Here is a 15,515-nt window from a genome sequence, read left to right on the forward strand (position 1 = left end):
CTTCGAGTAACCACTATGAAAAACATATGATCATTATTTAGTGTTAGGTGGAAACTCACCTGCAGTTGATTGTAGGTGAAGTTGCTTCTGGATCATTAACACGTATTACTGTATGGTTTAAAAAAACTGATTTATTTTATATAAATAGTTTATTTAAAAAAATCGGTTTGAATATATCAAATAACTACTTTTAAAATAATTTAAATTATTTTTGCGTGTTATTCCTAAATTTCTAACAGATGAATTTGATATGTTTTTTTTCTTCATTCATTGACCAATTTTTCTTTAAATTTATCTGAAACTTTTTTTATTTAATTTTTGTCAAATATATGTATATAAATTGTTTGAAAAAGTAAAATTTAGTATTCTAAAAAAGAAACAAAATTCACAGTTTTTTTATAGGAATGGCATAAATGATATCATCTGTCCTTTTTTTTGTCTCTGTTTCTATTTTCTTGATGAGTTTTGTTTTGTTTTCATAACTTACATTTTCAGTTGCTTTTAAATTAAGCTGTAAAAATATGTTCAATTACAAATTTATCGTTAAATTAAATTTTATGGTAATCAATCAATTAACTTTTATTTTACTAATAAACTATTTTCATGCAAATTATTGTTGATTTTTCAATATTATTCTATAAATAAATTATTTTTTTAAGATAATAAGACTATAATTTACTTGTTTAGAAATTATGATTTCACTGTCATGCACGTTTTTGTGTTTTTACTTATCAACTAGAATTTATTTTTTAATGAAATTAGAATTTATTTTCAATAAAAGAAAAGTATCTAATCAAAATATTAATTTGGTCTCCTTAAATAATTGAACATAATATTATTAATTTTGTCTACAACAAAAATTTTTAATAAATTTTTTTAAAATAAAATTGATTCAAAAATAGAGAAAAAAAAAACAACTAATGAAAATATTTATTTTGACATTGCCATCAAGAATAGGATAGCCATAGAAAAAATTCAACCAAATAAAAAGGACATAACTCATACAATTAAACTATTATCATATCATCACAATAAACTATAACATCACCAACTAAAGAGACATATAACAAATATGAAAGAGATCATGCCAAAATTTCAACAATGCTCATGCTATCAACTAGTCTACGTTATACCATAATTACATTTTTGTCTTCCATCACATGAAATTGCCATGAATTATCTTGGCATTTATGATCCTGAACATCAAAATGGTGTGATGACATAAATATATACGTATTTATTAAATAATTTTTATCATTCACAGAGAAATGAATAAAAACATAAATTAAGAAATGGTGGAAACTCACCTGCAGTCGACTGCAGGTGAAGTTGTTTCTGGATCGTTGACACATGTTATTGTATGGTTTAAAAAAATCGATTTATTTTATACAAATGTTTTATTTAAAAAAGCCGGTTTGAATAGATCAAATAACTACTTTTAAAATAATTTAAATTTTTTCTGCGTGTTATTCCTAAATTCCTAACAGATGAATTTGATATGTTCTTTTTCTTCATTCATATTGACCAATTTTTCTTTAAATTTATCTGAAACTTTTTTTTATTTAATTTTTGTCAATATATATATACAAATTGTTTGAAAAAGTAAAATTTAGTATTCTGAAAAAGAAACAAAATTCACGATTTTTTTATAGGAATGGCATAAATGATATCATCTGTTATTTTTTTTGTGTTTCTGGTTCTATTTTCTTGATGAGTTTTGTTTTGTTTCCCATAACTTACATTTTCAGTTGCTTTTAAATTAAGCTGTAAACAGATTTTAAATTAAGCTGTAAAAATATGTTCAATTGCAAATTTATCGTTAAATTAAGTTTTATGGTAATCAATCAATTAACTTTTATTTTACTAATAAACTATTTTCATGCAAATTATTGTTGATTTTTTAATATTATTCTATAAATAAATTATTTTTTAAGATAATAAGACTATAATTTACTTGTCTAGAAATTATGATTTCACTGTCATGTACGTTTTTGTGTTTTTACTTATCAACTAGAATTTATTTTTTAATGAAATTAGAATTTATTTTCAATAAAACAAAAGTATCTAATCAAAATATTAATTTGGTTTCCTTAAATAATTGAACATAATATTATTAATTTTGTCTACAACAAAAATTTTTAATAAATTTTTTCAAAATAAAATTGATTCAAAAATAGAGAAAAAAAAAGAACAACTAATGAAAATATTTATTTTGACATTGCCATCAAGAATAGGATAGCCATAGAAAAAATTCAACCAAATAAAAAGGACCTTCTCATACAATTAAACTACCATCATATCATCACAATAAACTATAACATCACCAACTAAAGAGACATATAACAAATATGAAAGAGATCATGCCAAAATTTCAACAATGCTCATGCTATCAACTAGTCTCGTTATACCATAATTACATTTTTGTCTTCCATCACATGAAATTGCCATGAATTATCTTGGCATTTATGATCATGAACATCAAAATGGCGTGATGACATAAATATGTACGTATTTATTAAATAATTTTCATCATTCACAAAGGAATGAATAAAAACATAAATTAAGAAATACATTTGAAATAATAAATTTGATTAAGAAATATAAATAAAAGGAACATATCTAATTGAAAGTTTCATATTAGTTCTGAAAATTTTACGTGCAAAACTAAGAAGAAGGAAATAAAAGTAACTTCTTGGTCCAATTCGATTTTTTAAATAAATCATTTATATAAAATAAACCGATTTTTTTTAAACCATATAATAACACGTGTCAGCCATTCAGAAACAACTTTACGTGCAGTCGACTGCAGGTGAGTTTCTGCCTTAAGAAATACATTTGAAATAATAAATTTGATTAAGAAATATAAATAAAAGGAACATACCTAATTGAAAGTTTCATATTAGTTCTGAAAAAAGAATTGAAAGAGAACGAATTTTACGTGCGAAACGAAGAAGAAGGGAATAAAAGTAACTGCTTGGTCCAATTTAAATCAATTTTTTTAAATAAACCATTTATATAAAATAAACGGTTTTTTTTAAATCATATAGTAACATATGTCAGCCCGAAGCAACTTCACCTGCAGCCGACTGCAGGTGAGTTTCTGCCTTAGTGTTAACTAGTTGTTTAAATGATGCGATATATGATCATTAACTGCTAATGAAAAAAAAATCATAACTATAGATTTATTTCATATCTAATAATCTACAACCTATGATATGTTATGTATATCATGAAATATTAAAATTACAATAATGTGGCAAACATTTTAGCATTCACAGAAATTTAAAAAATTGTGACAAATAGAAATGCATTACAAGGTTAGAATAAAATGCAGTGATGTAACCATATATATTGCCACAAACGGTACAAAATATCTTGAATAATGATGATATATATATATGCATGCCTTTAATTAGTGACCAACTAATGATCAAGAATATATTTTGAAGCAAGATATTTTGTTATTAGTCATTCATTTTGATAGCTGAAAAGCCTTGCACCCTTCTGTGATTTCATATCTTAATGGAATATATATCGGATAAGAAAACAGTTAAAAGAGAAAAAAAGGAAGGAAGATAACAAGAAGCATAGTGTAGGTGAAGCTACTAAACTATAGCATATAGTTCTGTAGATGCGAATGCATATCCAACAAAAGCAAAAAACCAAGAATATTTCCAATAATATAATCCGAATCAAATTTAAATTAAATCAATTTTATTTTTGATAATGTGAGAGAGACAAAAAAAAAACATAAATTTATTTTATTTAACATTCGATAATTCTAGTAATAATTATTGAATACAGAATAAAACAAGTTTTGATTTTTTTTTCTAATATTTTTTTATTATCAAATATTTTTGTTTTTATTTTATCGTATTTGTTAATGCATTAAAATTAAACTCATCGATTGCGAATAAAAAAGAAACTTATTAACAGAAATATTTGATAACCAAACTAAATTAACAAAAAACAGTCCAAATTTATTTTATTTAGTATTAATTAATTATTGCAATATAATATCTATTTAGATACACTCAAATAACCCCTTTCTCATAATGAGAATGTATATAATCCAATTTCGGTCTAGTCGAGTGAATGATTATTCTAAAATAAAATGAAAAAAATTAAATTTAATTAAGTCAATTTATACGACTTTAAAATCATTAAAAAATTACAAAAATAAAATTATTTATTTTGAAAAAAAATGATTAAGTAATAATTAATTAATACTAAATAAGATAAATGTTTATTTTTCTTTTTTTTTTTCATAGCATTACCTACTTATTAATTAGTGAGTTTGAGTAGAAGTGGATGAGAAGTCCATGTCAAGAGGGTTAGGGAAAAAGGAGACAAAGTCAGAGGTGGAAGTTGATCATCTTAGGTGGACAATGGAACATGTCCCACATTTTTTCAACCATGGGCCACATTCATATATTCCACCACAAATTCAGTTCCTTCATATCTTCAATAACTCTTACATTACATTATATATATCTATAAGCATCCATCCATTCATTCATTCATTCTTTCATTCTTGAACAATAACAACTAACTCTATTACACCAAACCCAAATTAAAAAACATCAAGTTCTTGAAATGGCCTCATCAACAACAGTTAGGAAGGTATGGTCATCAAGAGGGAGATGTTCAAAGTACATTAGGCAACAGAGGACTCGTCTTTACATTATTTGGAGATGCACTGTTTTACTCTTGTGCTGCCATGATTAGTATCATGTAGTACTTCATGTTCTTGAGATAATTACATAGCTAGATCAGAATCACAGCACAAGGTAGTAGCAATCAACAAATTATTATTACAAAAACCTTTTGTAATCTTAATTATTAGCTAGGTACGTAAGTACTAAGCAAGGCTCCACCTACCTTCATGTGTAGATTATATATATTTATATGTAAACTAACATGTATGTAATAATCATATATCACCAAATTGCCTTCTTTGAATTTTGAAGTTGTTTTTTTTCTTTTTCCTCTTGAATATATTGCTCTTTAGTCTATATGCTAAAATGGTAAAGTGAAGATACTATACATTGTCTCTCTATCTTTCTGTCTTTCTGATTCTTATGATACCATATATCAACAAAAGATAATATTTATGTAATAAAATCAACCATTAAAATTAGTTATTATATATTTATATATAAATATGTATTATTTTTAATTTATTTTAATTTGTATTTTATATTTTATATTAATCATTGATTTTAGTTAATTGATACCAAAATTAGGGAATAGAAATAAGCGAGAACTCATTAATGTATATAGTACAATCATTATTTAGTAGTTATCCTATCTATTAATCTAACATGAAATATGAAATAGACATGCGATATATAGTATATAATGAAGTTCTTTAATTATATGAGTTATGTCTTTTTAAATTTGATTGATAATTGAAAATTTTAATTTATTTTTAAATAAGTAAAAAGTTTAATTAAATATATATTATTTTTTAAAGATATTAGAAAACAAAAATTTAATATTTTTATCTAAGATTAAGAGATCATTAAAAAAATAAATTAATTTTCAATTTTTTTTTGGTGAAATCTTGATGTACAAAACGAGGATAACAATGTAATTTCACACATGACAAAACACAAAGGCTATGGCGGCGGTTTTCCTATTTCCGGCGTTGGACAAGGAAGTGAAAGAAACGTTTTTGTTAATTATTCATTGAAGATATTTGAGGTGTTGTTTTCATAACAATGGGATGTGGCATGCTCTGATCTTCCATCATTACTCATACTTGGGGAAGAGGTGTTGAAGTTGAAGATGAGAGGAAAAATAAAAAGAAGATAATTTTTCATATAATAATTTTATTTATTTCTAAATTTCACTTTATAATTACCAATTATAAATATTAATCACCATATTAATATATTCTACAAATAATATTATATTACAAATCAACCTTATTTTGTTATAAATAATATGGATCAAACTAAAAAAAATAGTCAATGCAAATCAAATGCAACTGTGCAATTTTCATTCCATTGCAAAATTGATCTTATTTTGTTATTTCCATTCCAACTGAACTAACTTATGCAGTTTATGAGTCATAATAAACAATATTATTTCAGCTACATTATACTCCACGTGTAGCTGTTGATTGACACTAGAAAACTCATGGCATCCCTGAAGATAAAATAATAATTAAATTTTCTGTTTTTGGCCACAAGTGATAAACAGTTCAAGGTATGGAATTTTCTGTTGAAAAAGATATTTTTTTCTAGACATTTTTTTTAATGGTTGGTGATGGGTGAGTATATATATAATTGAAAATTTAACCAACTTGAGTTGGTCGAGTGATCAACTCACTCGTCCGCTTAAACAAGTGTCGATGAATTTTGCTTTGTGCATGCAGCAACCTATTGGCTAGTGGCAGACCCTTAAAAGTTTAAATGGAGTTCCGATCCGCGACGGATTAGTCATTGATCTGTCGGGTTGAGGGATACTGTGGGCAACAAAAAAAAATATAATTGAAAATTTGAAAAAAAAATCAGCTACAGTAGTGTAATGCAGGAATGTACTTGAGCCATTTGTAGAATATTCATTTTTGAAAAACATTAAAACAAAAATTGTTCTTTGGTCACAATCCTTGTACTAAAGCCAAGATGTGGACTTATGCAATTAAGCTTCCTCCAATTCCAATCAAAAGATTTTCATTAATATCATTTTCATATCTTTTTCCCAATAAAATATTGGTGGTAAACTATTGTTCATTCATTAATCACTCACTTTCATTTATTTAAAAATTAATTGAAGGAGGTGCAAATCTATTAAGATGTGAAATGAAAAATTTACAAAATAAGTATACTATAATTTTTTTTTTCATTTTAATTTGAGTCTATTCATGCAATATTTCAAACACGATCAATATGAATATCTTAAAGACAGGTAAGTACTTGAAAGTTACATTGTCAAACATTGTAGCTAAATTTGAATGCAATGTTTTACCAAAATAAATAGTTTGACCATGTGTTGAAGCCTGAAAATATGTTGATTTGGATATAAATATTGCCTTTTTTTAATTATACAAGGTATTTTCAATATTTTTATATAATAATTAATAATTTATATTATTTCTAAATTTATTTCTAACAACTTATATTAAGAATAAGATTGAACACACGGATACATATTATATTTAAGAATATCCAAGTATATCTATATTTTTTTTATATTAAGATAGTTAAATACGAAAAAATATGCATATCTAAAGTATTTTTTGGTACATTTTAAAGTATACATTTTTTACACAAAAATAGTATATATTTATTACTTTTAATTATTTTCATCATGTTACCTTCATATTTAAAAGTAAAAAATAATAACACAATTCAATTTTGGGATATATGATTATTGATTCACGTGAACAGAAAATGACAACCCAAAATTTCCCATGGCCTATAGTTTTTCTTTGCCAGCAACAATATACTTTACACTATCCATGAAAAATGTTGGTTCAAATATTGTAGAAATTATATGAGATACAGCTTGCAACATTGCTATGAATATGACAGGCAAAACAAGTATCAATGTATCATTGATATTATTAAATCAAATAGCTTAGGATTTAGGGACAAAAAAGAGTAGAATTCAGGAGTTTATATTAGAAATCCTAGTTCTACATTTTGTTACAATGGCCCAAAATACATTATCTATGTATTATACTATTATATAGCAGTATATGGCCGTGTATTATGCTATGTCATCCTAACAAAAAGAGTACTAGTGGCCACAAAAACTATGCTTGTCAATAGACTTTGCTGATTGAAGTTCATCTTCTAAATTTCTTTATCAAACTTTCACTTGCTTGCTTGATTCCCCTGAAAGTGAACAACATTCTGTCATTGTCTAAATATTTGCATAACAACTTCTCAGGCTATCAGTTAGTGAAATGTTAATAGAACATTATGTTTTTGGTTGGAAGAGCAGCAACCATTTTTTTAGTATGCACTTCATAATTCATTAGCAATTGAAAAGAATACTGATTTTTCTTTTCAGTATGCAATAAAAACTACCCCAAGATAATAGTTATCTTTCTTTCTAGTCCAAGCTTGAATGCTTCCAAGAGAGAAAGAAACATAGAAGTTGTTAGAGATATAACCGTTTATGTTGCATCCTCCTATCAGCTTAAGGTTTTAGGAGGAGTGATGATATCATGACAGAAGTGAAAGAAAAACTGATTCTAACTTACTACAGGCTTGTGAACTGTCAACTTCCGGCCAGATGGAACTCGTGCCACTGATGTAGCAGCTGCAACAGCAGCTACACGTATTCTGCCAAATTCAAAGAGTATAAGCAAAGGGATAAACACAAAGGGATCGAAACTCGAAAGAGAGTATACGTGAACTGCAAAATTTAAATCACCTTCTATGTACATCTACATATACATCAGTTTCATCCACGATTTCTTCCTGCAAAGAAAAATATCACCAAAATTTCTTCAAACTATACACAATATATTGCTAATGCATTTTCATAGTTGCAACAATAAAGCACAACAATTCCCCTAGATCCTAGTTACATAAGCTTAAAGGGGTGAAACATTTATAATCTATGAGGCTAGTGCTGTTGTGCAAGCAAATCCAAACCTGCAAGAGTTCTTCGAAAACATCCTCCAGTGTTATGATGCCAATAACTTCACCATCATCAGTGTTCTCACAAAAATGGTGAACACCGTTTGTTGCGGTTCCATTTTGTTGATATTGTTTGTCTGCAGCATGCTTATGAGTTTTGTCAATGCTGATGACAACACTCTCCGATTTGTCGGAAGACTTTGCTAGCAATGGCATAGTTAGTTGAGAATTGTGCTTGGAAACTTCATTATCCTTAGATTTGTCAGTGTCTCCATTAGCCTGAGTGCTGTTTCTATCTCTTGTAACCTTGACTACGGCGGCCATATGGCTACTTCCTTTCTGAAACTCATTTAGGATGTCATATAAAGGCATATCTGCTGGAACCCTGTGTTTTTTACAAGAATAGAAATTCAGTTAAACTTGAAAATACAATTAGATTATATGAAATAGAAGGAGATTATTGATCATACCTTGGAATTCTCCGGATCGAAACAGCACTAACAGGAGTCTCAGTTTCAGCTCTTACAGTTAGAAGACTTTTTACCTGCCAAATCAATAATCATAAAGATTGGCAAACAGTTCTTTTTAGCCAGTAACATCGAAACAATTCATTAAGTTGGACACTATAGGCAATCAAACTCACTAGTAAGAGGCCAATTATATTTTTGGGGTTTCCGCTGTATACAGGGACACGACTATGGCCTCGTGCAAGAATTTTCCCGATTGCTTCCCTGCCAAAAAGCAGGGAACAAGATATATAAGTTTGCTTCACCTCTAAGTGTGCGTGCTCATGATCAGAACTGAGTTTAGGCTCAGTGACAGGTCATAACAAATAAAGTTATCAAGAAGGCCTTCTTATTTATGTTATAAATTCCATCAGGGAACAAATCATGATTTGACAGTCTGGAACTTCAATTTTCATCATGGAACAAGAGAAAGAATGAGATTAAAGTTAAATGATCAACAATTCTCTATTAACTTCAATTACAGTAAGGTATAGGCTTATAAAATAATTACTATCAAGCAGACATGAGAAAGAAAATTAGCCGGTATTGATATGTGAACAGAAAATCTTGCAGATGCATACTTACCAGTCTAATTTGGAAGCAACATCCAAAGAAAATGTAGATTCAATTGGTGTCATAGCCTCCTCTGCAGTCTGCATAACAATGTTGATGAATTTTCTGTTATATTACAAAGCCTAAAAGATTACTTTTCTTCAAATCAGTGCATACCTTCTCAGTGAGATCAAGTGCTCCACTGATAATTGTTGTCTCATCGTGTGTGAGTTCACCGCCTTTACCAGCCTTAAATGATAAAGAAAATTAAATTTAGGGAGGGGAAAAAAATGAATACAAGATACTATAAAATTCATCATGGTAAAATTAGTAGCCTTCCCTATATAGTTGTTATCATGATTTGCTTTTCACGGTAATAAATTAGAGCATTTTTCCAGGAAATCCAAATACCTTTACAAAATGCACATGGTGATTTGAACAGAGATTACCTCTTGGCTATGGATTGAAACAAGGGCTTTCAATTGCGCTCGCCGAAACAGTGCATCGTTGTGTCCTAGTAATATATCCAGAACCTGGAAGCATAAAGGTGTAGTATAAAGTATGAACTCAAAAATGGCCATGATTTTGTTACAAATGCAACAGACCAAAAGCTAATGATGTTATTATCTTAATATAATTTCCTTGATAGAAGCTAACATGTTTAAAGAATCATAATATATACCTTTCCAATAGGGTATGCAATTGGAAAACAAATTATCATCAGAACACGTACAAGTCCCACAAAATTTGAACCAACATAGAGTCCATATCTTGAGCATATAGCTTGAGGGATAACCTAAGCCGAAAGACATCGAAACAGTTAGTTCTTTAATGTCAAGATCAAAATGTTTGAGCATGACAAAAACCATGGATTGAAAAAGTATTTTACCTCTCCAAAAGCTAGAACAAAAGTTACTGATAAAATAACAGCAACAACAGGATGAAAAATTTTATCAAGGTAGATAGGAAGTGCCTGCAGATCAAAAGAGAAGAATCCAGCATTAGTAGTTAGAAGATCGGCTAAAATCATACAATGGATTAGATGTTCACTTATTCTATGATTGACCCAAATACTCATGATGGATATTTTTATTTTATAATCTTTTTTCACCTTAAGTTCTCACACCATTAACATTGTATTAATGCAAGAGCATCCGAGAGAAATGCTATGGCTTAGTTACTGCGAAGACAAATTTAATCACTATTAAAGTACAAGATAATAAACAAGAAGTTGCCATATTCTTGGACCAACAATAAAAGATTCATAAAGAATTATTCAATGAGCCAGTATCATCAAGAATTGTATTAACTGAGCTCTTTTTAGACTCTGTGCTAATTTCAGATAACCAACTCAACAAAACATGCTCTTCTTGACAAGTTGTTACTCTAAAAAAAATGAAATGCTGATACATATTTAATCACAACATCACTCAAGTTAATATTACTCTAAAGAATTACTACATACAAGTAAAGGAGCAGCAAGTTGACCATGTGAAAACTCAGTCAAACTTAGCTCATATATTATGATTCTCCAGCCCTAGCTTCCAATTCATATAACATATGCAAACAAGATTCTATCTTGCATCATCAAACAAACACAGACTCCAATTCACTCAAAAACTACATCAATTGCAAAAAAAATTAGTTAAAAAAAAAATTGGAAATAGTACCTCCATAGCACAGGCATTACAAAGAAGCAAAGTAACAAGCAACTGGTGCTGTTTCTTAACAACAGGCAAAATAGCAGCTGCAATAAACACGGAACAAGAATAAGAACAAATTTGAGAATCAAGAAAGAGAAAAAAGAAAGTTGGTAGGTAAGAAGTACCAGCTTGTTTTTTCTCAGTGGAAGTGCCACTACGCTGAAGAATCTCAAGGTCAACGAGACCAAGAGACATCAAACCGAGGGTGAGACCAGACATAATCCCAGCGAAGAGGACAAGAAAACATGAAATTCCAGCGTACACAAACCACCACAGTGTTCCAAAAGGTATGTCCTCTGAATCGGTGACTATGTGTTCCGGTGGGAACAGTTTCCCACTTCCCAGCACCCTCATCAAACTCATAGTCAGAGGTAACATCCTCTGCAACCAACCACTTTCTGCAAACGAGAAAAAGAAAAAGAAAACGCAGGAAAATATAGACACTGAAAGAGAAAATTAAATTAAATTGTATAGTGTATGTTACTGGAATGAAATGTCAACACTTGTTAAATAGTGGATGTAGCGTTACAAATAAATAATGTTGTCTAGTGTAGTAATGTAATGTATTGTACATGCTTAATAATGTAACATTTTTTCTACATGATTGATTGGGATGATTTTTCAATTTGCATTTGCATTATCATGAATTTATGATATTAATAATGGTAGTATGGTGGTTTTGCCTATTTATGTGTGCCCCTTTCTTCACTCTTGAGGGGTAATTATGCGACCTACTACTGTCTTTTTCTTTTTTATTTTTGTGGGAGTGTAAAATTATGGGTGCCAATTCTAATTATAAAGCTATCATGCTTGTAAATAATTGTTTGAATAATTGAGGATTTTGAATCATGTGTTTCATGAGCGTCTGTGACTGCTGTCAGATACTTATACTCTTATTTAACTATAATTGTAAAACCACCCCCCTCGCCCTCTTTCTTTTTTTTCTTTCAGGTCCCTCCTTGTCCCCATTGGGCATTGGGTGACTTGTTTCTTGGGAGGAATATTGAAAGTGAGAGACAAAAATTAGAAGATGCATTAGATTGAGTTGTCTCAATATTATGTTTAGTTTAAAATAAATAAAAATTAAAAAATAAATTTAAAATTTATAAAAAAAATATTATTAAAATTTTAGTTTTTATTTATAAAAAAATTAATTCTTAAATGTTTTTATTTTTTAGAAGTATTAAAAAAATCAAATTTTGTGTTTTAAAATTAAAATTTTTGTTTCAATTTTTGTTCATCAAACACATTATTCAATCTCAGTTTTCTAGTCTAAGTCTCAATACCTCAAAATAAATACAATCTAATACTACTCTAATACGTATTTATTTAGCTACTACATATAAAAATATAATATTATAAAAAAATTGTTATATTATTATAAACTTTAATTATTCATCTAATACATATTTATTATTTCACTATTATAAATTTGATTATTTTAGTGATTAATTGTTTAATTATGTGTGTGTAAGTTATAAATACTTGAACGTCTCACAAAAATATGGGTTACATTATTTTTGGATCTCTAATAAATTTGAATATAAAATTTCATGCATACTGTTAAATTCCTCGCCACCAAACCAAAACTTATAATACTAAGAAAGAGGATTTGTTTTAATTATTTTTAACCCTATGTTGTGAAATGATGACCTGAAAAATAAGTTGCAAAATACTGAAATAGTTGTGTGATCTGATTCTGACCAAGTAAAAAATGAATAAATTGTGTGAACTGTGAAAGAAGGAACAAATAAAATAAAATAAAATAGTTTTGTGAGTTTTGGACACTTTTTTGTTTTATGTTAAAAAAAACAAAGATTCTGTTGAACAAAACAACAAAAGGACAAATATTTTTTTAACAAAAAGAAAAGACAAAGATTTTATATGTTGAGAACGTTTTTTAATTTTTTTGATACACAATTTAAGTCCAGTATAATAAGCATAAATATTATTTGTGAACTTGATAGTTGTGGCATATGGTGTTGAATAACAAGATGTTTTAACTAAGATATAATTTTTAAATAGAAAATATAATAAGAAAAAATCTAAAATTTATCCACCATTACTTTATTTATTTGTACTCTACCCTATAATTATTATTACTATTTTGATAGTCCTTTTTAAGTAATATTGTTATATAAATTTTATTTTTCTCATAAATGCTATTTTATACAGTTTAATTTTTATCCGTCGTTGTCACTATATTTACGTCTAATTATTAGGAAGCTTTAAATTAATTAAAAAAAATTAAGTTAAAACATTACCTAAGAAATTTTAATTTAAACCCAGGAGAACATGGCTCACAAATTTTCACACAACCCATATCCCTCTTAAGGCTCTAACCTCTAATAGATCATGCATGGAAAAGATAAAATTCCATAATTCTACTTAATAATATTACGCAAATAATTTTTGTAAGACAACTACATAAAACAAAATATAATAAATAATACATATTACATGATCCTCTATTTTTACGTAACTTGCCTTGTATAATTTTCTATATAATTATTTTTCTTACAAGCTTGTTGAACATTTTATATCCGTTAATCAGAATTTTTATTAATTATTATTAGTTATATATTATAATAAAAAACAAAAAAATTATAGTTTAACGGTTAAATTATGTTAAACTCTTTTGTTATATATATATATAATTTAAAAAAACAATTGTATTATGTGTATATTAAAATTAATTATTAATATAGAGTATACATAAAAATATAAAATACATACTAAAAATGATTAAACTATATATGTATTTATAGTTTGACGGGTTGATTTATCTAATTTTAACCGATTTTGACCGAATTTAAACTGATTTTTACCTGAATTGATTGTTTAACCATTCAATGGTAATTAAATTTAATAATTATATCTAAAAGACACAAATAACAAATTAGTTCCTAAATTTTTTCTCTCTCTCAAAGTGAAAAACCAGAGACTCCACCTCTGCAACTGGTTCGACATCACATGCAAGTGAAAGCTAATATAGGAGGATCAAAATAATAGTAATAAGATGCATGGATTGTTTTTAGGTGAATGTTATAATGTTTAAAAGTGGTGACCATTTACTAAAAAAAGTTAAAAATTATTATTTAATTTATAAGATATAAAAATAAAAAAATTTTAAAAAATCAAAATTTATTATAAAAAATAAATTAGACAAAGTTTAGACAAAAACTCATAAACACATAAAATTAGCCTTGTTTTTTACTTAGATACAAAGAAAGTCCAAGTTATTGATATAGAAATGTAAAATTCGAAAATAGGGTAAGAAGTTGGAAAATAAATTAGAAGAAGAACCCAATCTTTCAATTAAGAATTGGTTTCCAAATATTAGGTCTCTAGCCAAATGATGAAGTAATCACTAATCACACATATTTTATTTTTATTAATTTGTGGTCTTTAGATAACAGGATACATGTTTACATGGTAGTTGATACTGAACATTTTTACTTTATTAAAACAAAAAACAAAGAAAAAAGACACATTTATAACATGGACGTGAAAGCACACCTACAAGGCAGTCCAAAAACTGAGGTAGTAGTAATATATATAATTATTTATCCTTTTCTTCTTTTCTTAACCAGCAGTTACATAGAGATGGTAATAATCACCTAATTCTTATTCTTTTTCACTTTATATATTAACTATAAACACATGCAGTATATATTATTTGTTAATAATAGGATGAACCTATAACTCAAACTGGTGCACCGCAACGGTATGTGATGACGCATGAATCACCATAACCGATTCGGAGCGTGTATTCATGAGAAGGCCTCACAAGGAATGGTGGCATCCGAGCCAGAACTTCACAAACACACTGGCTGTCCACTTCTCTAGCCCACCTGCAGCAGTTATTCGCATCCGGCGACGTCCGGCGACGCTCTCGGCGACGCTGTCGCTCACGCTCCCGGCGACGCGCTCGACGAATCGCCCGACGACGCGCCTTCTCTCTGCGGCGCTCATTGCGGGCTCCCCGATGACGCGCCTTACGACGCATCCGACGACGCTTCTTCTCTCTGCGACGCTCGTTGCGGGCTCCCCGACGACGCGCCTTCTCTCTACGGCGCTCGTTGCGGGCTCCCCGACGACGCTCCTCTTTCCCGCGCTCGCGGCGGTCTGCCCGACGCTCCTCTCTGCGGCGC

The 15,515-nt window shown here is 28.5% G+C and overlaps 1 protein-coding gene across 1 annotated transcript; it reads right to left on the reverse strand.

The window, feature by feature from the left end:
- Nucleotides 1–7,535: 7,535 nt before the first annotated feature.
- Nucleotides 7,536–11,849, reverse strand: LOC107492832 (DUF21 domain-containing protein At4g14240). The gene is made up of 13 exons (XM_016113880.3): nt 11,487–11,849; nt 11,329–11,405; nt 10,548–10,631; nt 10,341–10,454; nt 10,108–10,191; nt 9,836–9,907; nt 9,692–9,759; nt 9,244–9,331; nt 9,071–9,144; nt 8,616–8,985; nt 8,392–8,438; nt 8,219–8,300; nt 7,536–7,847 (listed from the first exon to the last, which is right to left on the reverse strand). Exons 1-13 carry the CDS (start codon nt 11,737–11,739, stop codon nt 7,827–7,829), a joined length of 1,434 nt encoding a protein of 477 aa, XP_015969366.1. The 5' UTR covers nt 11,740–11,849; the 3' UTR covers nt 7,536–7,826.
- Between the last annotated feature and the right edge of the window lie 3,666 nt (nt 11,850–15,515).

This window comes from Arachis duranensis, chromosome 6, assembly GCF_000817695.3.
Source record: "Arachis duranensis cultivar V14167 chromosome 6, aradu.V14167.gnm2.J7QH, whole genome shotgun sequence".
NCBI lineage: Eukaryota > Viridiplantae > Streptophyta > Magnoliopsida > Fabales > Fabaceae > Arachis > Arachis duranensis.